At 36.1% G+C, this 27,901-nt stretch overlaps 1 protein-coding gene across 1 annotated transcript in view; it reads left to right on the top strand.

Moving 5' to 3' along the window:
* LOC126263289 (zinc finger SWIM domain-containing protein 5-like) overlaps window positions 1–21,318 on the top strand; it is a 134,463-nt gene extending 113,145 nt beyond the window's left edge. Inside the window, exons 6-18 of the mRNA XM_049960375.1 lie at window positions 1,201–1,351; window positions 1,461–1,612; window positions 4,854–5,014; window positions 5,120–5,259; window positions 7,982–8,356; window positions 10,416–10,582; window positions 11,202–11,446; window positions 12,141–12,295; window positions 13,358–13,521; window positions 14,138–14,285; window positions 18,368–18,486; window positions 18,591–18,809; window positions 20,797–21,318. Coding sequence (XP_049816332.1) covers window positions 1,201–1,351; window positions 1,461–1,612; window positions 4,854–5,014; window positions 5,120–5,259; window positions 7,982–8,356; window positions 10,416–10,582; window positions 11,202–11,446; window positions 12,141–12,295; window positions 13,358–13,521; window positions 14,138–14,285; window positions 18,368–18,486; window positions 18,591–18,809; window positions 20,797–21,318 — 2,718 coding nt within the window. The remainder of the gene's footprint in view (window positions 1–1,200; window positions 1,352–1,460; window positions 1,613–4,853; window positions 5,015–5,119; window positions 5,260–7,981; window positions 8,357–10,415; window positions 10,583–11,201; window positions 11,447–12,140; window positions 12,296–13,357; window positions 13,522–14,137; window positions 14,286–18,367; window positions 18,487–18,590; window positions 18,810–20,796) is intronic.
* Window positions 21,319–27,901: the final 6,583 nt, after the last annotated feature.

The following is a 27,901-nucleotide window of genomic DNA, read 5'->3' as shown; positions in this document are numbered from 1 at the left end:
CAGTTACACTAAGTGATAAATAAAAATTTACTCTGTGAATTGTTAGACTGGCCTGTAGTGAAACCTGAGGGAGTGTGATTAATGTTCAGTAGAAAGTAATAGATAAAAGTAGCAGGTGAGTAGCACCAGTTTTCTCCATCAGTTCTATGTAAGAAGATAGAATAGCATGTGAAAATAATGAGATCGTTTGGAATTCATGTCAGTATTTTCAAAGAATTGTCTTAATTTTCACTTTGCATAAAATGTTTGCTTCACATATCATGGAAATTGAGCAACATACAATTTACAGTCTTCCAAACAACATAAAAAACACTGAGTAACTTACATGGCAATGGCAGTGTAGTCCAAAACACTTTTCACAAGTATACTACTAAGGCAGTTTCAGTTTTCACAGTAGTTATGTGTGTTTGCTTTTTCTATGAATAAAACTGTGTCATTCTTGTAAGTGATGTATCAATTCATTAAAGAAGTTAACTGTGTGCTCAATAATAATAATAATAATAATAATAATCACCATATTTATTTCCAAATAATAACTTTACAGTTGTGAACGTACTCATTTTTGTAAGCATTAACTTGTTAATAAAATCATACTACAAATATGATGAATACAAACAAATATGTATAATACTATAGTTCAGATGTCTTTAAATAAATATTTCCCACCAATAATATTCTGGAACTGATAAATGTAAAAGATAATACAACACAAAATAGGGTCAGAAATCTTCAAGTGAATGTGAACATCTTGTAATTAATAAAAATTTTAATTTGCCCTCAAAAAAGATTTACATGGAGTTACTATATATCTCCAGAAAACCTGTTAAAGAGATGTCTTCCAGAAGCAAGTGGATTGTGATTTGAGGCTCTTTTGTTGTTCAGTATCATGTGATAATTATCTAAGGTGTATTCTGTATTATATTGATGAACGTCTGTAGTCATTACACTATCTCCTGTGTTCTCTTTCATGAACAGAACTATCTTGAGAACATACATGGCTTATGCATCTAGTAATTATACTTAATGAAATAATTCTTACATCACTGACACTTACTTATATTTACAGTTATTCTAACTGCCCTTTCTGGAGCCGCAATACCCAATGCATCTAGACTCCAGTTATACCCCCCCCCCCCCCCCTCCCCAAACCTCATTCCTATTTTGCAGATGTAAGTGCCTGAATGATCTTGATTGTTCCAGGTGAGAGAGATGCTGAGAGCTAGAGATTCAAATGGCGCAAGAATGCTAACTCTCATCACAGAACAGTTCCTTTCTGATCCAAGACTGATGCTTTGGAAGACCCAGGGGACACCTATGACAGATAAATGCAGGCAGCTCTGGGATCAGCTAGGTAAGGAAGAGGCGAATTATTGTGAGCAAATTTGTGTGCTTAAGGAAATTTTTTGAATACATTTTTCCATGTATAATTGAAACTGAGCTGTCCTTTCTGTTGCTTACAGGTGCCCTTTGGGTCTGCATTGTTCTGAATCCACACTGCAGTCTCCAGGAAAAGCAACACTGGAAAGCACTGTTAGAAAAGTGGACACTAATAGATGTTTGTCCACAAGAAGACCCAGATTTCAGACCTCAACAACCACCTCGCCAAGATGCTGCGGTATGTTGTTCCTTGAGAAAGTGGTGAAAAAGTAGTTTTATCTTTCATTTGCAACAATAAGTAGGACAAGTGTGCTTTAGCACTAAAATACATACCTAACATCATAACGGATTTTGAATGTTCCCAAAAATTTGTTTGGCATGAGAACAAGAGTGTAAAAAGTAAACTGTTGGAGTGTGGAAATATGTTGTGTTTAAACTATAAAGACTGTGGATATTACAAAATATCTTTAAAACACTTGAGTGATAGTACTGGTGAAAGCAGCATTTGTTCAAAGTTTCAAAAGGAATGAAGCCCTGAAGAAAAAGTAAGCAAAATGTGGGACAGATAATAAATGTCTGTGGGTACTGTAAGTACCTCTTCTTGTTCTATACAATTACTATGTTCGCTATGTATTACCCCTGTTTAAGGTCAATTAATGTTTGCAACACTGGAGTATCAATGTGTATTTCTTCAAAAAAATTATTTGTACTTCTTTCAGTTTCTTTTATCTTTCTTTCTCAACCAGAAATAGTGATAGTTCTTGTCGAATACGCATTAGACCCCCCTGAAGTGTAACAAAAACTCATACTTAGCAATGGACATTCCAGGGTGGAACCCCAACAATATAGAGGAGGCATTGAGTTGCAGACAGGCACAATGAAAATACTACTAAACATTTAAGCTTTCAGACACAAAAGTCTTTCTTTGAAAATAGAAAATACACACACTTTCACACAAGCCTGACTCAGACCACAAATATAGTGGCGATATGTGGATGAGTTGTGCTTGTGTGAATGTGTGCGTCTTTTTTATTTCTGAACGACTCTTTTGTCCAAAAGCTTAAATGGTTGGCAATGTTTCATTGTGTCTGTCTGTGACTCACTGGCTCTTCTATGTCACGAGCAACAATTTATCCTTTTCATAAAAACTCATATTTTATGCTGTAATGGATATCTAAAAGACTAATCAATCCACCCATCAGAGTGTATGGTACTGTCATTGAGTAGACATTGTTTTACTGGAGATGCCTTCATTTGGCCTGTATAATCAGTGTAGTTTGCCAGTTCTGGGACGGTTTTTCAATTTTCTGTATGCTCTGGTAAATGAAAATACCAAAAGATTTGCTGAAGGTGAAGGTTAAATTGAAAGAAAGGCTTAGAACCTATGGAAATTCACATTCCCGATTTCTTGATCACTGTGCTGGGGCCATAAGAATTCAATATATACATTATATATGCTAATAAATGAATTTGGAAGCATTAATTTTTGCTAGCCACAGATATTTGTTTTAATACATCTCTATACAGTGTAATGTCATTACCATATTTTACGGACTATAAGACACAACTTAACTTTTAAGCACTTTTTAAAAAAAAATAATATTTTTACTCTTTATATTATTAGACCGTAAAGTTTGACAAAAATTCTTAGTTTATAAAACCAAATTGACCTTCAAAACCCCTGAAAATCATCTGAACTTTCTTCTTCTTCTTCTTCTTCTTCTTCCCTCTTCATGGCCATTGTCCTCTTCATATATAAGATGGTCTTCACTGCCACCAAGAGAGTTACTTATCCCCCACTTCTTGAAAGAGTTAACAATAATGTCTTCTCTCACCCTAGAACACAACTGTTTTGTCCACTGACACATTTGTTTGATTGTATGACATTTTAAAGAACCCTTTGGTGTGAATTCATCTTGGGTTTCATCCATCATTCATTTGTTCCATTACTCTCCTACACAATTTAAATGATTTATTTGTCGAGACATCAAAAGGTTGCAATTGTGAAGTAAGACCTCCCAGAATAATAGCAAGCTCTGTACTTCCCTGTTTCAATTTCTCTTTCACAGAAGTTATCAAATGACCACTAAACTGATCCAGCACAAGAAGAGAACTCTTCTTCAATAAAGCACCTTTCCATTCTCTCCCATACTCTGTTAATCCATAATTTCACACCAACTTCATCCACCCAGCTGTTGTCATGTACATGAACAAAAACACCTGGTGGTGTGTTTCAGAAGGTTTTAGCATTGTTTTGGGCTTGAAAATGATCATTGGATTAAGTTTAATATCATCAGCATCAAATAAAAGAACAACAGTGTAATGCATTTTTTCATGTTCACTCATTTTTATAGTTACAGTTTTTACAGTTACAGTTTTAGCACATTTCATGGCAACAGTTCTGTTACTCCACATATCAAATGTCAGGGGAGTTTTGTCCATATTTGCTATTTGGCTTAGTTCCACATTGGTTTTCTTTTCATGTTGAATAGTAAAGTGATGGAAAGATAATATTTTCTCTCCATAATCTTGTGGCTTTCTTTGAGATATTTTGGTTTTGGTTCACATGCTAAGTCCATGATGCTTCATAAAGTTGTAGTACCAACCAACTCCACACTTAAAATCTGTAGTGCTAGTTTACGACCATGTATTGGAATCACTTTTGTATTAATTCTAATGCTATTTTGACGGTGTATGTAAATCCATTTCAATATGCCATCTTCTAGTTTTGGCCATTTTGTGTTCAGTCCTCTATTTGCACATTTACCCTTCCTCTTTTTTTTCAGTTCTTCCTTACTAGACCACCAGTCGCATTTTTCTGTTGGTGGAGGGTCAAAATGCTGCTCAGCTGTTCTGGTTCCATGTCCTTGTGCATATTCTATTACTTTCAATTTATAGCCCACATCATATGAATACCTTTTATTTTTTTCCATCACAAAACTAGTTACTAACAAAAATATTGTACTGTTACTGATAACATAAATGACTTTCAGTTCAAGTTCACTGGCACCGTAGACTGCAATGACTCATTATAGGCTAGACAGTGTTCTGGTTTTGTGATGATGGGGCAGGAGGGAGACGGTTGTTAGCAAGCTTGTGAGTCCCCACAACATATGTTCATTGCATCAGTGCACTGCTGTTGACAGTTGAATCCAATTTTGCCAGAGAGAGAGAGAGGTTTCCCATAGCACTGAGTATATGGCCATTTTTAAGACTGTCAGGAATTTTGAATCAAACAGTTTTGAGTATATGATGGACCTGAATTTTGGAGGCAAATTTTTGAACAAAAAAGTGCACATTATAGTCCTTAAAATACAGTATATCTTAAATACTACAATTCCTTCATTTTCATTAGCCTACATGTCTTTGTATTTCTGTGCCATTTTTATGTGTGCATATGATTTATGTAGCTGTAATTACAATTTTGTGTGTTATTTTCCATGAGTTAAGTTTTCTCCTTTTACAAATTTTAGCAGATGCATGTGAGTGATTCCTCAGATAGTAGTTCTGATGATGAAGGGGGAGGTGATGGAGGCTACCAGGGTATAAATAATAATGGTCGTCCTCGAACCTCAGGCCACAGAAACCATCATTCAAGAGCCACTACCTCAGCTGTACCTAGAACAGTGTTCCATAGGTACCACTTAGTTTACTATTTGTTTCTGTTTTGTAATAAATATCAAAACTGTAGCAGTCACATAGACACTTCAGTTAAATACACTTGTATTTTAAACTTTTTTAGGGCAATGGATGCAGTTGGAATGTCCTGGGATAACTTGCATTTGAAACACATTCTCTCAAGTGACACATACTGTAGCCATGTTCCTGATAGTTCTCTGCTTTGTGGAAGTTTCAACTCACAAGGGCAACCATTGTGGCATGGTAAGTTTTTTTTATTCGGTTATTTAATAGTCTTAGCTGCCTATGGAGTACAACTGTACAATTGCTTTCCCGTATTAATTTATTTACTCTTTTGCCAGAATTTCTGGCTCACTCTTCTTCTGAGAATAGTGTTCTCTCTTCATATTCTTGCTGGTTTCTCATTAGATAGATCTACCACTTCTTACTGAGCCCATGCTTCGCTAGATCTAGATTCTGCTGTACTTCTTTCATCCATAGGACCCATGTCTTTCTGTTCTGCTGATAAGTGAATAAAATGAATATCTTATTTGTAGCTCTTTTTGGTTTTGTGCTTTTAGTGTTCTTGAAAAGAATATCTTTTTTATTGTATTTGAGATCTGTTCAAACTTTTCATTTATTTTCTTCCCTGACCTAAGTGAAATGTAGCTCATTTGCTGTTACCATTTTTTGGGTCCAGCATTTTCTTTAAAATTTATTTTTTATTATTTTTATTTATTTATTTATTTGTATTTATGAGACTTTCTTTATGGTAGTTGTCTCTGATGGATGTTAAGTTTAAGGATGTACCATGGTCCTGTAGTGCCAGCTTTCATGTTTTGAAAGTTTTGACATCATACACTTTATCTATCTTCTCAGGTCTGTATATTATTTCTTGCTGTATACGGGCATGTAGTACCTATTTGTCCAGCTTTGTAGTGTGCCAGGCTTTACTGATTGCAGTTTGTCTGTACACTGTAGGTCTTACTGAAGTATGTAGTAAGTAGAGATTAAGTAATACACTAGACTCTCGCTAATCCGGCCATTCCTGGCACATATGGGTGCCAGATTAGCAGATTGTAGAGTGTCTGAAATTTATTTTATTCATTTATTTTGTTTTTTATTTATTTTGAAAACATAGGGGATATCGTGTAGTGTACTTTATTAAACCGAAAGATCCAATTTTAAAACGTAGAGAATATACTTTGTTAAATCCAAAAATACATTAATTTTCAAACAAAACTTAGTCCTTGAGTGTATACTGTACATAATTACACAGTCGTATCACTCATTAGCAAACATGTCCCTAATTTTTAACTGTCGCAATGATGATACGACATGGTGGCATGCTTTAAGACGCATCCTCTTTACAAGCATTACATCGGTACAGCATGTATCTGATTGTTGCATAATGTGCTCCAGGAAGATCTCAGCATCTTCAGCACCAGCAGTGTGAGAAATCTTCATGCTCTCTCATCCTGTGTTCTCTTCTTCATCACTTTCATCATTACTTTCTTGCATGCTTTTGATTATATCTTCATCTGTTAAAGTTTGGTCCGTATCACAGTTTTCCTCATTCAGCCACTTAGTAACATCTTCATCATCAACTTCTTCTCCTCCTGGAAGGTTGTGGAACATGTCAGTGTACAAAGTAATTGATAAATACAAATTGATGGGCTCATCGCTGTCACTCTCTACTGGATCCAACTCGGCATCAATGGATGGCCACAATTTTCTCCAGCTCTTCATTATGGTAGTGCACTCTAATTTATCCCATGCTTTGGCTGCTTGGAAAACAACATCACGTATGTTAATTGCCTTCCACACCTTCAGCATAGTCTTGATAAGTAGTTTTCACTTTTATTCAGCAAGGAGATGAGAAATGAATGTCGATAATGATGTTTAATGGATTTCAAAATTCCCTGGTCCGTGGGCTGAATTAGGTTTGTCATATTGGGTGGGAGAAAGAGTGCTTGTATACCATTGGACTTTAGTGAAACATCTGAAGGATGACTGGGAGCATTGTCAATTATAAGGATAGCTTTCAATGGAAGCTATTTCTTCTTTACCTCTTTTCTCACTGTTGGTACAAACATTTCATGGAACCACTGAGAAAATATTTGTCTGTCCATCCACGCTTTTTTCTGAGTACAATACCACACTGGTAGAGTATTTATGTCAAAGTGTTGAAAACGATGTAGATGTTGTGATTTTCCAATCACCATAAGCGGTAGTTTATGACTCCCATTTGCATTACGACACGCTATTAATGTTACGCGCTGTTTTTGTTGCTTGTAACCACAAGCTTCCTTCTCGTTCTTGGCAGCTAATGTTTTTGAAGGAAGCATCTTGTAAAAGAGTCCTGTTTCATCAGCATTATACAAGGCATCAGCAGTTAAATCTTCTTCCTCTATTATCTTCCGTATCTTGCTTACAAATTCATCAGCATCCTTATCGTTAGCTGAGCGACTTTCCCCAGTGACTGTCAGCTGCTGAATGCTATGTCATTTTTTATAGTTTAATAGCCAACCTTTGCTCACTACAAACAAGTTACTACTGCCAAGTTGTTTGTTAAATGCAGCTGCTTTTTCCTTTATAATCAGGCCACTGACTGGAATTCCTTTACTGCGTTGTTGTATGAACCATCTATAAACAGCTACATCCAGTTCTTCATAGTTGCTCATCCAACATTGAACTCAGCAGCAATGGCTTTATGTGAAGAACCTCGATTTAACTTATCTAAAATTTCAAGTTTCTGCTTGAGGTCTAGCGTAACACGTTTCTTTTTAGTAGACATGATTCCGAACTGCAAAGAAAGCTGCAATTTCAAATACAGTATATAAAGCATTGTTTAACTAAGCATTGTTGCGCATGATAACTCATTGTGCACATGTTTTTGGATGTGCGCCAGATTACTGAGAGGCCGGACTACTGAGGACTGGATTAGCAAGAGTCTAGTGTATATAATGGCACTTTTTTGTTTCAGAACCACTGCCGACATGTGCGGCTCGCGTAGATGCTCTGCGTTCACACGGGCACCAGGGAGCAGCCTTGAGGCTGGCCGTGGCAGTCGTCCGCACGATGAAGCAGCAGCAGCTAGCCGCACAGCGCCGTTGGCACGAGAGCCGCCACCGCATGCCTGTGCTGGGAACGCCATGCTCCTCCCGCTGCCCAGCAGCCATTCCTGTTCCTCCTACAATCCCTGTCCCTACACCAGGACCGGCTGCTGGAGTGTCTGGGACGGGTTGGGGGGAGGGATGGGTCGGTCACCCTCTAGACCCAGTTGGATGTCTGTTCGATACGTTGGCTGAAGCCTCACTGGTCCCAGATGATCAGACTCCTCGTACACCATCTTACTTTGGTAAGTGCATTGAAATTTTTTTCACTTCGCATGACTTTAGTCTGAAATGGGCTTGATGTAAATGGAACTGTGGATGGGGGCCGGAGGTGGGGGTAAGATAATCATCTGTCTTCTGGCTTTTTCCATCGATTACATCTCAATTTTGTCTCCTATGCCACTTTCCTCATCTCATAATAGTACTTTATTTGCACTACATTCAAGGGGTAGCCATAAAGTCTTAATTATGATGTTGAAAAAACAATGTCACATAATTAATTTTTTGTTTGTCTGCATTTTGCAGTCATAGTACACATTCAAATCTCTGTGCCCTGTACCTTAGCACACCACTAGATGCGCCATAAAACAGTGGTGCAGCCCATTGATAAAATGAAATATCGTGTCTTAATTTCTTTTTGGCTGCAGCCGAAATGTTGCACCTGTGTCAGGCTAATCCAGATTGGTAATTAAGTCATGTGTATTGGTCTGACATGGCTGTGACATTTTTGTTGCTACCAAAAAGAACTGTCACATGGTACTCCACTTTATCAACAGGCTGCACTGTAATACAGCATTTTGGTGTTTGTATATATTTTTAGTCAAATCATATGCTCTTTCCGTTTTGTATGCCCTTATATGTGTAGTTGGTCTTTCTGATTAATTCCGTTGTATGCTGTCTTCAAGATATTTAAATCCAGTAACCCTTTTTATTTTACCTATTTATGTTACTACAATAGAACCTCACTACTCCATCCCCTAAAGTACTGGAAAATGGCCGGAATGCAGAGAAGGTCAGATTATCAGAGTAACACTTTTATTGTCCCATAACGTCACAATACAGTACACCACAACTTTACTTTTCAACTGGAAATACTGTCTGAAATGTTGCTCCTTGTTAAAATAGTAATAAAATGTAAAGAAAACATTTACACACTAAAAAATCTTGCAAAAAAGTGTTATGCACAGTAAGAGTTTTGATTTAGCCAATATGTTCTACCATTTTCTAATCTACAAAATGTCTATTGGCATAGGCCTAGACCTTTGTTAAGTGTATTGAAGGGCTATATCAAGTGCATTCTTAGCATCTGTAAGTGATATTCAAGCCGTAGATTCATTGTCTTTGTTGTCGTCATGTTTCTTGTATTTATCGGTTGTTCGAGTTACAGTGTCAATGAGATGCTTCTGTTGTGCAGTTGTACTGATCCACTTACTTGTGTCACTGGGCTCATCGACTGCTTGTAAAGGCAGCACCACATGTTTACATTTAGTTGGTGCCATTATTTAGTTTTACACACTTTAATGTGTAAGAAGAACATTGCCAATAATTTATGAAAAAAAAGTGTGTTCAGGAGAACACTTAAGAATTGAGACAGAAACAAATTATTTCATGCTAAAAGTGATCAAACTATTCCACCTAGTGACAGTCAACTGTCTACCTCTCCGTTTCACAGATAATGAGCCATCAGAAAATCCAATCTTGACTGTAGCAGTGGTCCATGTAGGTAAACAAAAACTGGAAATGGGATGATTGGACTAAGTGGGGAGTCGGACCATCTGAGGTCAGGTTAGCGAGGTTCTGCTGTATATATTTTAGAGCGTTTTTATATTTTTTGTGTCTGTAGTTTATCGGCTCAAATTCTGTAATCTGTTCTGTTTGGAATTTTCTCTGAAAGGTTCATTTGATTAATTGTTTCTGTTAGATTTTCTGAAGTTATTTCAGAGCTATCTGTCAATGTTAAGAAGTTGACGTAATTCCAGTCTGTTTTCTCCTGAGAATTTTTGGTTCACATTTTGTTATTTTTGAGCTCCTCATTTCATATCCTTATACTTATTTTTCCTGCCTTTGTTGCTGCTTTTTCTTTTTATGAGCTGAACCTTTTCTTCTCTGTGACACTGAAAATGTTCTTTTCATTGTCAAGCTACAGCACTAAGGAATGATTAACTCATTGTTGGTGTGTCACTTTCATTCATACGTTGCCAGGTTCAGTGCAGTGCAGTGCATACCAGAATTAGAATCTCACAAAAAGGGGATAAAAAATTTGTTGTGTCTCCCTGTTACATGATTGTTCACTCTTGTCTGCAGACCCTGTTGGCGTTGATGACACAAGTGCCAATGTTCCTCCTCGGTACCACCATGTTCCTGTTGTGGCTTCTCGTGATCGTTCAGAAACTTACCTTACCCTTGCAGTGGAAGTAGCTCTCATTGGACTGGGTCAGCAGCGTATTATGCCCACAGGACTTTATGCTCAGGTAAGAACCAGTTAATATATTATTGTTTATATTTATTTGGTACTCAGATAATTGCATTTTTTGCAGTATAGTTTTTACTGTCCAACTTCCATATGTAATAGATCTTTAAAGAAAAAAATCATTTTAATAGTTTAAGGTATTATTGATTCTTCAAGAATAATATAACCTTCAGGTCACTCCTGGTGACTGGTGCAATTTCAGACGTATAAATTATCAAATGTTCTGTACCTGAGGAAGCCAGTCTAATGATTCTATTAAATCAACGGAGAATTTCATGAATGACAGTATTTACTAAATATTTACATGCATGAAACATTTTTTAATCAACCATAATGGAATTTTGTCTTCAGTCTTATTTCTGTATGTAATTTTTGTTTCCTAGATGTTTTTTGGACTCCATAGTGCATCTATTATGCTGTGTTATGTTACTCCAATAATTTTAAAAGTTAACACATATCCCAAAATGTATCCTTGAGCAGAAAGCTTAGGAGAAATTTAAAATATACGTTCTAGTATGCCACTGTAATTCACATTCATCAACGAAAACAAAGATCAGATTCACTTAACTTAAAAAGGACAACAACTTTAAGCAATAATCATATCACTTTGTTCTCAACAGGAGAAATCCTGCAAACAAGAAGATCGTCTGATTGCAAAGCTGCAAGAAATAGAACTGGACAACAGCCTGGTTGCGGTGCTACGGCGCCAGGCAATTGTATTACTTGAAGGAGGCCCTTCAAGTGGACTGGGTATTGGCATCCATCCAGAAAGCATTCCAATGCATACTTTTGCTAGGTTCCTGTTCCTCTCACTTCTCAACTACTATCCTGACTTAGCCTACGAGGTTGGTCTACGTGCTATGAGGTTAGTGCCTTTTGGTAATTCTTTCTTTTGCAGATTCTATCAATGTTAGAAATGTTGTAATGTGTATACCAACACTGATGGAGACTGTAGAGAGCAAAAGATAATTTTTTTTGGAGGAAAGAAACTAGTTTTCTCAATTTGAGAAATGCAAGACAAATAACACTAAAAAAACTCAAAGGAAGATTTTGTTTATTTTCCTGGCTACTTACAACAAAATGTTAAGCGTCTGGACAGCTTACAACTGCATGCTGGACTGGGGCTTGAGCCTGGAATCTTGCCTTTTGAAAGCATTGCACTTACCAACTGAGCACCCAGGCATAACTCACAATCCATCCTTACAGTTTCATTGCTGGAGTACCTCTCTCTTACTAAGCAGAATGTGAAGTTGCAAGCAGAAAAAAATATAGAGCAACAGTTGATTGAGCTCTCTATTGTATAGACAGTCAGTTAATTTACTTGTTAGGTGATGAGAACCTATTGCCTTGTCCTTGATTACACCAAAGATTCCTGAACAGTCTGTGTTCCAGTCTCTGATCAGTGATTTATTCAGAATTATTTACCAATGTGAGTTGAAGTATGTCTTAACATTACCATATTATTTATTATTTCCAAACAAAAATACGTGTTGTTGCTACTATGAGATTGTCTTTTGAAAGTGGGATACAGTTCACTAAAATTGAACTGCATGTTGTAGGTTACCCATTTTGGAGGAGCATGAGGATGCTGATGACCCAGTCAATGCAAATGTGAATTCATTAGTCCTGAGTCGATATCCACGTTGGTTTACATTGGGCCATATTGAAACTCAACAATGTGCATTGGCCTCAACAATGCTCAGTGCAGCAAAAGGTATTTTTATAACAACATATCTACCTATTTTTTGGCCTGAAGGATTGTATTGTAATTCGTCTGTCTCTTAATTATAAAAAAAAGAACTGAAAATGATCAAAGAAACTTCATTAAAAGAATAAATGAGATCCTAGTTTAAGTAGTGATATTAGTACAAAAAAACATTCATTGTATATTGGAGTTATTGAGCGGTAGACGAACAAGTAAACAACAGCTAGAACATAATAACTCAGCTTAAGAACTTGTACTCTTTTTTCATACAAACAGGTAAACACACACTGATAAGCTAAAAACATGGGACCTGTGTTAGTAATCAAAGACACACTGACAGCTGTGAACCACTTGCATCCATTCATGCTTGATATCTTCCCTGAAGGCAATGTCACCGTTCAGCAGTATAACTGTCCATGTTTAGAGACAGAACCATGGTACTTTCATTTGAGGAGCATTATAGTTAACTCACATTGATGTCTTAGTGAGCAAATTCACCTGATGTAAATCCTATGGAGCCCATCTGAGTCAGTATCACCATGTACTCAAATCAGTGGCATGTTATTTACATGAATTACATGACCTGTGTATAGACTTCTAATGCCACATACCTCCAAAACCTACCACAAACTGTCAGATACCTGATACTCAGAATCAGTGATGTATTTCATTCCAAAGATAGACAACAACCTATTAAGCAGATGATCATAATGCTTTGGCTCATCAGCGTATAAACACGCAGTTACATATAAATACGCAGTTACATTGAGCTGGCATTATGACTGCGATGTAAAAGATGGCTTCATATGCATATCTTGTGTGCTGTTGAGAAGAGCAAAAATTCGTAGAGTGATGATTTTTATTTATATGGCTGTCCACCTTTAACAACTGCTTTATAAAGTGTTTGGTGGTTTTCACTCAATCAGTTTATTTTGTTTTACCCCCAGTTTGTTCCAGTATTACATTAATGAGACCACTGTTTCTTTCAATTATGTGAGTTTGCTCTTTAATGGATAACATTACTTCTTACAATGATGCTATCCTCATTTCTGTGTCATTTTTATTTTGTAGGTGATGTTCTTAGACTCAGAACTGTACTCGAGTCGTCACAGCGCCATATACATAGTTCCTCTCACTTATTTAAGCTAGCACAAGATGCCTTTCGCTTTGCTACTCCAGAAAATGGGCCTAGGCATCCAACACTATTGAGTGTAGCCTTTGAATTAGGACTGCAGGTAAGAAACTTGAAAGAGAATGCATTATTTGAGTGTTAAAAAAATAAAAAGTACTGGTTTTAGTTTGCATTTTGAGTGTTTTATAATTCCAAAGGAGATAAAAATGGAGCATGCCATTCATCTCAGTTGATTTACCAGAATCCGTTTTCAATAAGGCTCCCGATATTGAGGCAGCAATTATTTTCCTTCCACATAAATGTAAAATAATGCAAACCAGAACAGGTAGCTATATGTCGGTTTTGATCATGCATTCAAATGAATGGAATTCACATTTTGAAACTAATGAAAAAATTTGTTTCTGAAAGAACTTACTGTAAAAAGGCAGATTGAGTTATTAAGAAAAATAGCCACATCCAAAACATAAAGCTACTCTTTTCTTATAATTCTTGAAGAATCAAGTTTGCCAAGATTGGTAGAAATTCATTTTATTACTATTACCAGTTTTGGTAGATAAATGCTTTCATCATCAGCATATATCTGTTGAAACTGGTTATAGTAATAAAAATAATCACTTGCAATCTTGGAAAACTTGATTTTTCAAAAATAATATAACCTATAGACCACCCCAGTGACATGCAATGTCAGACAAGTGTAACTAATTTTTTTTAAATTTCAGGTTATGAGAATGACATTATCCTCTTTAAATTGGAGACGTCGTGAAATGGTACGATGGTTGGTAACATGTGCTACAGAGGTGGGTGTAGAAGCTCTTGTCTCAATCATGCAGAACTGGTATCAACTCTTCACACCTACAGAAGCAACAGGTAAATGTTTGTGTCATGTGTATTGAAAAATGGATTAAAAATTTATATACAGACATATCATGTTGTTTTCAAGAATGGTTATTTTAAAATATTTTATGAATTACTTGTAAATGAAATGCTTAAACGAGGTCCTGGCCATGGAAGAAACTATCTTGGACACTGACTCCATACAGATTGTTGTGATGTGATGAGCTTATTTAACTGCTTTGATTATGTTGTTTGTATTGTTCACATTATTCCTTGACATGAAATTCTGCACATTCAAAAGCTACTACTAACCCTTGGTTATAGCGGTTTCAGTAATCTTCACTTGTGATAATCAAGCAGTAACCTTGGATGTAGATAATAAACAACTATACAGGTGCATTATTCAGGCAACCTGATACACATTGCCAAGCTTTGTACAAATGCAGTTTTAATCTGTTTGGAACAATCTCTTGTGACGGAGCTGATGCCAAAGATATTCTTCACTGCTTGGCAACTGGTGTTACTCTATGCTGTCATATTGCCTTGTGCTGTAAAGTCAATTTTATTTGCACTATGTACTTAATAAAATGTTCATAACAATAAATCCTGTATTCAGCATAGCTTTCTGGTTGCAAATCTCTTTGACAGTTTCACGGAAATGGTGTACACTTTGGTGTCCCTGCAAAGACAGTTACTGTGAAGCATGGCTAGCAAGATCATCTTTGGATATATAACATGCATTGTATGTACAACATTGGGCAGCTTTCCCTCTGCACTATAAAGATGCATTTTCAGAATGCCTATAGATATGGTTCTGAGCAGGTGCCAAGGAACATGAACTTAAAAAGAGATAATTTTGTATGAATGTCTCAGGAAACATCTTGAAAGTTAATGTACACATAGTGTTTTTCCAAAGTCCCTTGCAGTCACTCAGGAACAAAGGTGCTGAGTGGAAATAGGGCCAAAATTTCTATCACTTTAGGGATCACTTCAGAGTTGTGTGTGTCGATAGTTTCCTGTGCAAGCAGACAATTTCCTCACTGTACAGACATAGCTGCATGCATTTATCATCATTCTGTTTGTCTACAATGAGAAAGGGAGAGTAATGATGGTGCTGATGGAAGAGATGAATGTACAGTTTCCCAAGATTTTCAGGTTGAGTAAGTAGATGGTGCGAAAATTATGGAAGGAGGGACAGGATGCTAAGAGTAATTTGATTGAGATATACACCCCAAAGAAGAAAAAGCAAACTGTTGGCTTTAAAGATAAGATTAAATTTGTTGTTAGATGGTAATTTACACTGATGAACCAAAACATTATGACCACCAGGTTAATAGTGCACTGTCCACCTTTGGAAGACAATATGGTAGCGGTTCCACATGGCACCAGTTCGACAAGTCCTTGGTAGGTTTTTGGATGTATGTAGCACCACATGTCTATCCACAGGTCAGAAATTCCTGTAAATTATGGGCTGGTGGTTGTGCATGATTCTGGTCTTGCAAAATGGACAGATATCCTGCTGGAAGATGATGTAATTGTTGAGGAAGATATAAAACGTGAAGGGATGCAGGTGGTCTTCAGTACTCTTGACATAGTACACAGCTATCAAGGTGCCTTCAATTATTTCCACAGGTTCCATGATAACCCCAAAGAATGTCCACCATGGCATGATACTGCCTCTACTGACCTGCATCCATGTTACACTGCATGTTTTGAGCAGCTATTCATCTGGATGACAGTCTTTCCAGGTTTTCTGTGGTTTTCCTAAATTATTCATTTATTAATATTGTACCTGTAGAATATCTTACTTTTGTGTACAGACAGATTCACTTATTTTCCTTTGTTTCTTTTTTCTTAAAGATTCTCTTGTGTATATTGTCTTTATCTCCTCTCAAGCAATCAATTGCTGCTCTGTAATACAAGGGATTGAAGATGCTACTTGCTGAATGGTTTCCAACTGACCTATTAGCCCCATCAGAGGAGGGGGATTTGCACTTATCACATCACTGTCATCATCAGAATCTTCAACAGGCAAATTACCCTTTAACTCCTTGACAATAGATTTGTTGGTATATGCTTCAAACATCAACACCTCATCATCCACTGACTAGTATTCAACTACTGAAGCATCTATGGTTTCACCAGTAACTGTTGAATAAATCTCCAGATCACTTTGAATATCATCCAGCGTTATTTCATCCACCACAACATTCTCACCAACATCTTCACTTTCAGAAATTCTATCATTTTTCCAGCAGTTCACAATCACATTAGACTGTACACTGTTCAGGAACTAGCAATCATGTCACAAGCCTGCTTCACATTGAAACTGTAGGGATTGCTCAGCTTTCTTTCAAAGTTTGTGATCATGTGTTGAACTAAACGTGAATGGTATTTTATCTTAAAGCTCTTAATTATCCCCATATCTAGTGGCTGAAAAATCGAAGTACAGTTCAGGGGGAAGTAGCATAGTTCAACATTCTTCAATGCTGGTATGTTGTTAAACGCACTACAATTATCCACCAGCAATGCAATTTTCTTATTCTTCATTGACATCTCTTTATCAACATAAGCAGCCACTCACTAAAAAGAGTAGACATCATCCATGCTTTTCGATTTGCCTTGCAAATAAAAGAAATCACATTTACAATACGACTGTAACAAAACATTACAGCTGAAGCTATACTGTTCTGAATTAAATTATAAATTAAAGGAAGGTAAAATAAAATGTATGTGCCCTCTTACCTGGTAAGTTTCTTACATTTTAGGAGCACCGTGGGTTTGCGGATCGTCCGATCACCAGTGATGTCAGTTTGTGTGTCCCTGATGCATTTCTGCAGAGAAGAACAGTTAGGCATACTTTAGGCTGCTTCCCTCCTTACACTTTTCTCCTCTAAAGGCCATCATCTTCTCTGGCATCAGTTGATAAAACAATCCTGTCTCCTCTCCGTTGTACAAGTTTTCAGGACTGTATTTTTTTAACAGTTTACACATGGTGTTTATCCTCCAAAATTGTGCATCACCTAAAGATGCTGAATTTTGTTCCCCTGAAGTCACTTTAAAAATGATCCAATGCCTGTCCTTAAAGCTTTGCAACCATCCGTTACTTGCCTTAAAATTAGAAATGCCAAGCAACTTAGTGAAATCTAAGGCTTTTTGACATATCAACAGACCATTAATTGATACATTCTGTGCACGCATCTCATTAAACCACCGCAGTGTAGCACTGTCCACATTGTTAGCAACAGCTGCCTTCATTCTTTTTCTTGAAGGACTAAATTTGCCACCTACAAAACTTTCTTCAATTACTTTTCATTTGTTAAGAAATGTAGCTAATATTGATTGTACAAGTCCGTACTTCCTCGCCACATCTACTTGTTTCATTCCATTATCAATGCCTTTGAAAATCTCTGTTTTTGTCTCCAACCTTATTTGTTTCCGAGTTCCAGCAATTGCCCAAATCTTACTGAAGTCCAAAGCGTTTACACCAATTAAAAACATTCACAGGTCCCAAAAATCATGGAAATAAGCTGCATGAGAGCCCAACAAAACATATCTGTCTGCTACTGAAGCTCAACAATGAACAAACTAAACACTCATTCAACAAAGGAGCTCTTTGATGTTTGCCGCTCAGCACAGCTCGCCTGCTGCTGTGTGGTATTCTCTTTACCACTAGAATAAATATAGTACTGTAGTATGCAGTGAAGCTTCGGGAAATAAAGCGCTGAAAGTCTAGTAGCCAAATAAACAGTACCTACGGCTATAGCGAGCTTCTTAGAAGTAGGAAATATTATTTCCCCAAAATTTGTTGCTAAATTTACTTCATCATTGTAATGAGGGGTAATTAACATGGTACATATAGGAAATCAGTGGGGGCCATATAAAATTATTCCTGTACCTGGGTTTATCGTTGTATAGGTAATTGTTATATTGAGGTTTGACTGTATATTATTTAAATAAATTGCTATATTTGTTTGGACACCATTTCTTTATTCCTGTGTAATATTTGATACATCTTATTAATTATAGGGGTTAGCATAATCACTTCCAACATGGATGAAACTATTTATGTTATTTATGTTACCAGTCAGTAAAAAAAAAGTCTGAATTTTCAGGCCCTGTTGCTACCACTATAATGTCCCACAGCACTATTATGAGACTAAATCTGTCCTATGCTCAGCAAGAAGAGCTCTCAAGTTGTGCCAGAAATCTAGCACTGCAGTGTGCTACAAAAGTAAGTTACGGTTCTATTCTATAAACATGAAACATTTGTTGTCTTGGAATGTGTTGCAAGTTCAGTTAAATGCAAGAATCTAATGTCACTATTCTTGTTTTCAGGATCCACCAAACTGTGCCTTGAATGCATTAACATTATGTGAAAATGAAGCTCTGGCCTTTGAGACAGCATATCAAATTGTTATCGACGCCGCATCTCATATCATGACTTCATCACAGCTCTTCACAATTGCGCGATACATGGAGCACAGAGGCTATCCTACCAGGGCTTATAAACTAGCAATGTTGGCAATGAAAAATGTCCATCTTGCATACAATCAGGTAACATCAGCATATCCTCCAAATATATGGTGCTATTATTATTCACTTATGGGCCCAATAGGACCAGACAAGGTACAACCAGTCAATGTCGCTTTTGATGGTTGGCCTTCCTTTGTGTCCAAATTCGTTTCATCCTTTCAGAATGAAGTCGTTATCAGACTATGGTGTTCCAGTCTGTTTTCTAATTTCCCTCTGACCAACTTTCCAATCAAATATCTTTTGTCTAAATGTTTTTCTGTCTGTAACATCTGCTTGAGTTATACCGGCTACTTTACAATCTTCCTTAATCACAGCAATCCATTCAATTGGCTCAGTTTCGGCCTCACTTCTGTCTTCGCAGAATTCCACCATTTGTTTTGTCAACCTAATGGGTGCCATTCTTTTAATGAGCCCATGAAATTTGTCTTCGTTTTCTCATGTCACAAAGTATGTCTGTGTATACTTGTATTTCCTTATTACTTCTCAGCCTATAAGTTTGAGGCCTAATATTTTCCTAATCACCTTTTCTCCTTTCTTTTGAATTTCTTCAATATCCCTTTTTCTATTTAAAATTAAAGTTTCTGCTCCATAAAGACATTCAGGTTTGATCGTAGCGCTGTAATGTTGTTAAGTTTACTGAATTTAGAAAGTGATTTTTTAATTATAAATGTTTTGTGTTAATCTGAATGCAGTTGCCATTTTTTGACAGGGAACTTTGTTTGTAGGTTTTTCTTGTATGATTTCCCCTAAGTACTTGAATTGAGAAACACTTTTTATTTTTCCATACTTCATGTTCAAAAACTTTGGTACTTATTTGTTTCATGTCATATATTCCGTTTTTTTTTTTTTTTTTTTAATTGACATTTACAGTGCTACTTTTTCTGGAACTTCTTTAAGAGCAGTTTAATTTTTTTTTTTTTTTTTTTTTTTTTTTTTTTGGGGGGGGTTGTGTAATATCAGTAGTTAAAATTGCCATATCATCTGCAGAGATGAGGCTGTCTACACTAATATTATTTCTACCTAATGTGATTGATCAATCTATAGTTCTCCTTTTCCAAATTACATTTAAACGGTGATGGGGAGAGTCTGTCTCCCTGTCTAACACCAGTCTTTATATCAAATGGTTGAGAAATTTCTCCCATGAATTTAACTTTAGAGCTAGTGTCGGTTAATATTTCCTTAATCAGTGTTAGAACTTTATTATCTAGTCTTTGTTCCTTTAAAATTTGGAAAAGATATTGTTATTTTTCCATGCTTGTTTTTAGTTGCTAGTACTTTACAGCCAGTGTGTTGTTTTGTTATGCTGTACTTACTATGATACTCAAAACTGAATTATTGATTGTTTACTCTCATCCTATCAGTGAGCTATAGGGATAGCTCAAAAATACAGCAAGTTTAATTGGTTGGGGAAAGGAAATATATGAACCTGCTCGTGAATGAATATACAGCATATAAACAAGCATAAAACAAAATGCAGCTACAGTAACATTTGCTTGAAGTCACTTGTAACGCAAAATTTATAAATTTAAAATGAAGGTTATGTAAAAACTAAAGACAGTTATAGATAGTGTGGGCTTCTAAAATCCAAAAGACATAAGTAGTGAAAATGATATCAATCTCCTTTTTACTGCAACCTCACGTAACAATGAGAGGGAAAAGCAGGTATCATCAAAACATGCAGAGCAGTTAATGGCAGTTACCACAGATGTGGCTTTACCAGTAAAGAAAACTGCACTTGGTGAAATACTTTTTTAAAATTTTAATCTAATTAAGACAGAAAAAGGCAAGCAATAGTTGTTGTATAACAGCTGCTGCAAAAGATAGCTACCATTAATAAACATGTTAGTATTTCTTACATTTTAATACTGATGATTATTCCTTTTCCTAAAAAAAAAAGAACTATCATTTCTTAAAGAAGGAAATTAAAAAGGAAGAAAGCAGTGCTTATGTGTGTCTCGCAGCTGCATTTTTAAAAAAAAATAATGTGTGAATACTGCCTCTTTTTCAGGACACGCATCCAGCAATAAATGACATCCACTGGGCCTGCGCACTGAGCCATTCACTCGGAAAATCGGAACTTACGAACATGATACCATTACTGGTCAAGAACGTTCAGTGTGCTACAGTGCTGTCGGACATACTGCGCCGCTGCTCAATGACTGCTCCAGGAATGTCCTGCCCACATCCTGCTCCTGATGGGACAAAGCACCACCACCACCATCACCACCACAGAGGGGGGAATAGAGGAAGCTGTGGCGGTGGTATGAAACCGTTGTCTTATGACAGGCCACCCCTACGTCAGCTGCTGGAAGCTGCAGTTGCAGCATATGTAGCCACCACACATTCGAGGCTCACTCATATTTCACCCCGGCACTATGGTGACTTTATAGACTTCTTGGGTAAAGCCAGAGACACATTTATACTAGCCCATGATGGGCATGCTCAGTTCACACAGCTTGTTGAAAATATGAAAGTGGCATACAAAGGCAAAAAGAAACTTATGTTTCTTGTAAAAGAAAGGTTTGGCTGATCATAATCAAAGCAGAAGCTCATGAGTAGATTATTTTTTGTGTTTGCATATGTTTATTATCTTGCCAGGTAGAAATTTATTATTCAGAAAAATGTGGAAATATTGGTATTGCTTATTTTGTTTTTACCATAAATTTTTATTTTGTTGGAGAAAGAAAGTGTCTGCTTTGCAGCTGGGTTATTATTTACATAAAAATTGTGCTAATGTCTGCATTTGACACCGGTAGTAAATCATCATCATCATTATTTTATTTTCCATTTGTTCATTATATTATGCAAAAGTGTACTGTGGGAAAAGAGTGAATTCAAGGAAGAATGAAAGCTGAGTCCTTATACTTGCCTTATATTTGAGATTTGCATGTAATGTCTTGCATAACAGACAGTTTGCATGACTGTAATACATATTCTACTCATTTCCTTCTAAGCATTCTTAAATGTGAGAAAAAAATTAGAGAACAATTTTTTATAACTGACTTTTACATACTCTGCACAGTCCACATGACAGAGACAGCTAAACTGTCTGTAAAAAAAGTTATAATAATATTTTGGATTACCATTTGATGACGTGATTTTCTTTCACTTTTAACAATTCTTGCACATGGAATGAGCTGAAATTGAGTTCTTCCCATACTGAATTTTTTAATTTTGTGCTTAGAAGACCTAGTTTCCTCTGTTATGGCAACTTCTTGCAGATTCTGGCAAATGATTAGAAAAGCCTTTGAAAGCAGATCATTTTTTTTTTTTTTTTTTTTTTTTTTTTTTTTTTTTTTAATTCCGATTTTGGCCATCTAGGGACCGCGTTAAACAACTATTTTTCCATGTACATTTCTCCTATTGCACTCCTCTTTTCTCTTCTGCCAATATGTCTTCATCCTCTCTCTGTGCTGCTCCCTTCGGTCTTCTGTCCACACTGTTCCTCCAGTTCTTCTCTTCTTCACTTCAAATCCTTCAAAATGTTGAATTTTGTCTCTCATTAAGTCTCTGTTGGTTATATCATCTTCTCCTATACCCATCTCCTCTAAGTCTGCTTTGACTTCTTTGAACCAGGTAATTTGGGTTCTGGGGTTCTTGTCAAAAAACGTGAATATTTTCTTTGTCAGTCTTTCATCATTCATTCTTTTCAAATGGGCGTAAAAGCTTACTCTTCTCTTCCTCATAGTATCTCCCACTTTCTCAATTTTGTCATACACTTCTCTATTACTTCTAAGCTTCCAAGTCCCATTCTCAAACCTCGGCCCAAGTACTCTTCTAATGATTTTTCGCTCCTTTTTTGCTATAGCTTCCATTTCCTTGTAAGTGTTCATTGCTAAACATTCAGATGCATACAGACACTCTGGCTTAATCACAGTGTTGTAGTGCCTTATTTTTGCGTTAATTGATACTGACTTCTTGTTGTACACATTCTTTGTTAGCTGGAATGCCATTTCCATTTTTCTTGTTCTTGTTTTATTTCCTTCTTTATCTGAAGCATTGGGCTGGATGATTTCCCCTAAATATTTGAAATTAGAAACCTTCTTTATCTGGCCATACTTTGTAATCATATTGTTCGGTGCTTCTTTTACATTGGTTAGGTACTCTGTCTTTTCTGCTGTTTCATTCAGAATATTGATCTGTTTGACTGCTTCTTCCAAACTTCCTGCCAGAATCGATAAGTCATCAGCAAAAGCGAGGCAATCTACTTCTAATCCATCCTTCATTCTTCCTAATCTGATTTTTTGTATTCCTTCTTCAGTCGTTTTCTTCCTCCACTCTCTAATAACTTTTTCTAACACACAGTTGAATAGGGTAGGTGACAACCCATCTCCTTGTCTTAATCCTGTTCTGATTTTGAATGGTCTGGATACCTCACCATGGAACTTTACTTTTGCATAGTTATCCGTAAGTGTTTCTTTGACGATTGCGACTGTTTTCTTGTCTGCTCCAAACTCCCTAAGGATGTTAACCAAGGTTGTTCTGTCAACGGAGTCGTACGCCTTCTTGAAGTCAACAAACGTGATAAAGATGTCTTTTCCTCTTAATCGTCTATATTTAATAATTAACTTCAAGTTTAAAATTTGCTCCACACAAGATCTTCCCTTTCTAAAGCCTGCTTGGTATTCACCAATTTCTTGATCAAGTTGTTTCTCCAATCTGTTTTGTAGGGCCTTAGATAGAATTTTATACGTTACCGGAAGTAAAGATATCCCTCTGTAGTTATTTGCATCGGTTTTATCCCCTTTCTTGAAGATGGGGTGGATTAATGCAGTTTTCCATTCTTCCGGTATACGTTCCATTCTCCAAATCTCATTGGTTATTCCCAGTAGTTTTTCTTGAGTTGCATTATCCACACTTTTCCACATTTCTGCAATTATCATGTCTTCCCCTGGTGCTTTATTGTTCTTAAGGTTTTTAATGATTTCTCTAATTTCTATGAGGCATGGGGGTTCAGAATTATTGTTTACTGTGTTTGGGGTGTTGGCTGGTAATTTTTCAATAGGTTCCTGACAGTTGAGGAGTTGTTCAAAATATTTTGCTAATATTTCACAATTTTCTTCATTATTCATTGCCAGTTTTCCACTGGTATCTTTAAAACACAGATTTGGTGCTACATATTTTTGTAGTTTCTGTTTGAATGTGCTGTAAAAGGATCTGTTATTGTTTCTCTTAAAATCTTTATCCATTTGTGTAAGTTGGTTCTTTTCAAATAGTCTTTTTACTGATCTAATGAGTTTTGCTGTAGAAGATCTTTGCTGTTTGAACTCCAGGTAGTCCTTATCACTTTTGGTTGAGTGCCATTTCTTCCATGCCTTCATCCTTTGTTCTATTGCTTCCTCACATATCTCATCCCACCATTCGTGTTTCTTTCTCTTTTTCATTTTTGCGACTTCTTGAGCAGATCTTATCATTCCTTCTTTTATATCTTCCCATTTATCCAAACATATAACAATGTTTTGACAGAATTCTTCTCTTTTCTCTTTCAAGATGTTTGCGTCTATCTTTTGAGTTTTCCTATTTTGTATTTGTTTCTTTCTTTGTGGTATGAAATTTAATTTGATTGTCGATAAGTAGTGGTCAGTTACAATGTTTGCCCCTTTCCGAACTCTCACATTCATTATTTCTTTTTGATTATAGTGTGTGATGGCTATGTGATCTATCTGGAACTCTCCAATACTTGTGTTTGGTGATTTCCATGTTTTCTGTTTCTTAGGAGGTTTTTTGAAATTTGTAGACATTAATTTTAAGTTATGACCCTTGCATAGTTCTATTAATCTTTCTCCATTTCTGTTTGTCCTTTTGTGAGCCGGGTAGTTTCCTACTGTTTTTTTGTATTTTTTTTCTTGGCCTATTTGTGCATTGAAGTCCCCAAACAGTATTTTCACATTTGATGTTGGGATTTTAGAAAGTTTGTAGTCTAGAGATTCCCAATATGTATCTACTTTCTGAGGGTTTTTCTTATTGTCATTGTTGATGGGTGCGTGGCAATTAATAAGTGTATAGGTTTTATTTAGGGCACGGAATGTGAGAAAAGACAAGCATTCATTAGGTGACTGTAAGTCGGTTATTGAGTTTACCCAGTCAGATTTCACGATGAAGCCTGTTCCAAGGTGGGGAAGGCCTCTTCCACATGGGTTCCAGCCTTTCTTTCCTTTAAATATCCTGTATCCTTCATAATCCATTAAATCTTCATCTGTAAATCTGGTTTCCTGCAGCACACATATTTGGATTTTATATACCTTCAAGACTTTGGTGAGCTGCTTCAGTTTTCCCGGCTTCAAGAGCGAGTTAATATTTAGGGTTCCAAAGAAATGTACGTTGTTTTTCTTCAATTTAGAGGATTTTGAATTTCTTGAATGACATGGTGCTTCAGGCTCTCCAGAATCCTTAGGCCTGATTGCGCTGCTGTTAGCGGCGGAGGATTGGTTACCTCCTGGAGTAGTTCTATCTAGAGAAATTGACATCATGCTTAGTTGTTTGAAATTCAGGGGGGAGATGGCTTTTTGAGCCATTCCGAGGTTAAAACTGGGATTGTAAGTTCCAGAGTGTGTGTTCAGCCGCTCCTAACATGGAGAACAGACACTGTTTGTAGCCGCTCCTCTAGGAGTTCAGACGCTACATTTCGTTAGTTTTTGGTCCGCCCTGGGTATTTGATTTCCCCAGTACCACCTATATCTAGGAGGCATTCCCCTATCTGCAGATCATTATTGTAGTAGGCATACTCTTGCAGTGACTGTGACTGAAAAAGACACACAGTGATTGATTAAACATATTGTAAGTCAGATGACCCACGTGAAGTACTACAGTTCTTGTGGATGCTCCAGTCATCTCACTGACATGGACTAAGACTGCTTCATGTTAGGCTCAAGTACAACTTCTGAGCCAGAAGGAAAAGAAAAAAAGGGAGATGATGATTATCTTCATTGTGACAGTTCCAAGGTTTGTAGTTCCATGATTTTGTTGTCACTGCTCTTTTAGTATTTTTCAGTTTTGAAACATTTTAATTATGAAGTGATGGAACATTTAAATTTCTTTACTGCCAAAATCCCTAAACTCATTCTTTTGAAACTATTGGTATTCTGGAAGTCAGGATTTAAAAATGTGTTATACCTTTCTATAACTTTGATACTGTCACCACCCACTACAGCTCCTCATGATCAGACAAAATGTTCTCATCTTCTGGTCCACATTACTAGTGACCAACTGACTTCCAATACAACCAATGTTTAGTTGAAGAAATTTTCTGAGAGTTAAGAAATAAAAGACAAGATCAGTATCTGTTTCTCTGCAACAAGTGGAAAATATTAATCCCAAATCCCTCTTAATTATGTATCAGCCTGCTTGAAAGGCTACTCACAATTGCTGTGAACTGTAATCACAATGTTTACAGGTCATTTTTTCACATATGTTTTTTATGTAAAGTCTGATGCTCACTATCTAACACTAACACTTTACTGGGATGACCTAAAACACTTAGAATTAAATATGGGGCCACATCACAGTAGATATTCTACGTGCTGTTTTAGATTTTTTACTAGCACCTCCATTATCACACAATGAGGACTCATCATGAAATTCTTCTAATTTATGATTTAGGTGTTCCTAGCATCCATTGGCAGGTCTAATGGCAAGCTCCTACTTAATTAAACATACCTGACTGGTGGTTTTTTTACTCAATTTGAACTTTTCCTGATTTTTTGGGAACTGTTAACATATGCTGATGAGACATTTTTGGTCCTTTTAATAATGTACAAAATGATAGGAAAAGTGATTCTGATATTATTTTTCTGAAGAATGAAAAATATATATATATATATATATATATATATATATATATATATATATATATATATATATATTACTCTGAAGAATGTAGGAAAATAATTTGTTGTTGCCAGCAACTTTTACCACACTGGTGTTTGATTCACTTGAGAGAGGCTGAGCCTAAAAGTAAAATTCTAACTATGGCTTCTTATTTGTCTTTGAAGCTATTGACTAAAAAGTAATACCAAAAGCACTAGAACATTAACAAATTGATAATAGCTAAAAATAGTATTTAAAGTACATTAACTGTCCTTAACAAAATTATATCAGCTGGTATAAAGCTGAAGCACTACCAATATTAACACACATTTGCTGAAAAATTGCTTGTATTTTATAACTGATCACCAAATATCTAAACAATAAAAAAACCACTATGGCTCAGTTTAGCAAATATTATGCTGTAACTGGAAAGCACCACTGGATCTCAAGAGATGGACTGTGCTTATGTTAGGCAATGCTAACATAGGTGTGTGAAACATACTGAGTGCAAATGGATATGAAGATCGTCAATAAAATTTTTATGTATTATTTGTATATATGATTATGCAAACATGTAAAAATATTATTCTTATGTTCTGTGTTTTTGTATGTGATATTTATGTTTACAACCAAAGATTGTTATTTGTAAGATGACTAGTATAAGAGTAAAAACTTTTTAAAATTACATTTCATACCAAAATGTCCTTGGAGCATAAACTTGTTTTGCAAACCAGTTTTGGTCTTCAGGAATTTTACTGTATCAGGCTTCCTATTCTATATAATAGTAACTATTTCCATATTTTCAAGTACAAAATAATAATATCAGACTAAAAGCATTGACAAAAGCTTTATATAATCATCATTGTCAATTGCAGAATTCCGTAAACTACCTCTGTCAATGGTGTAGTCATGTAGCTTTCTCTTCCCTTAGTTATTTATTGTACAAATTGTTTTAATTCTCTTTCTTTATGTAATTATGTTATTTGTTATTATGCAATAGGCATTCTGCAGAAAGTCAAGATAAATGTTAAATTAATCTGTGAACAAGAAATTGCTTTGAAGTTCAGTATGCTATCAAATATGCTATTAGAGGAGGTTTACTAAATTTTTCCCCAAAAGTAAAATGCAAGAGCTATTCAAATTGATAATAAGTACCCATAATGTGTATAATAAAATCTGAGTCTTGATGAATTTCTCACATGCTTCACATCTACAAAGCAAGTTTCGGCAGATATCAGTGAAGCAGTAAAACTCCTTTAAGTTTTGCATATTAATGGTATCTGAACTTCTTGGCAAAATATGATGCC

The sequence above is a fragment of the Schistocerca nitens genome, chromosome 6 (genome assembly GCF_023898315.1).
Source record: "Schistocerca nitens isolate TAMUIC-IGC-003100 chromosome 6, iqSchNite1.1, whole genome shotgun sequence".
Classification (NCBI taxonomy): domain Eukaryota; kingdom Metazoa; phylum Arthropoda; class Insecta; order Orthoptera; family Acrididae; genus Schistocerca; species Schistocerca nitens.
The sequence above is the reverse complement of the archived record's forward strand: the minus strand, read 5'-3'. Positions and strand labels throughout refer to the sequence as shown.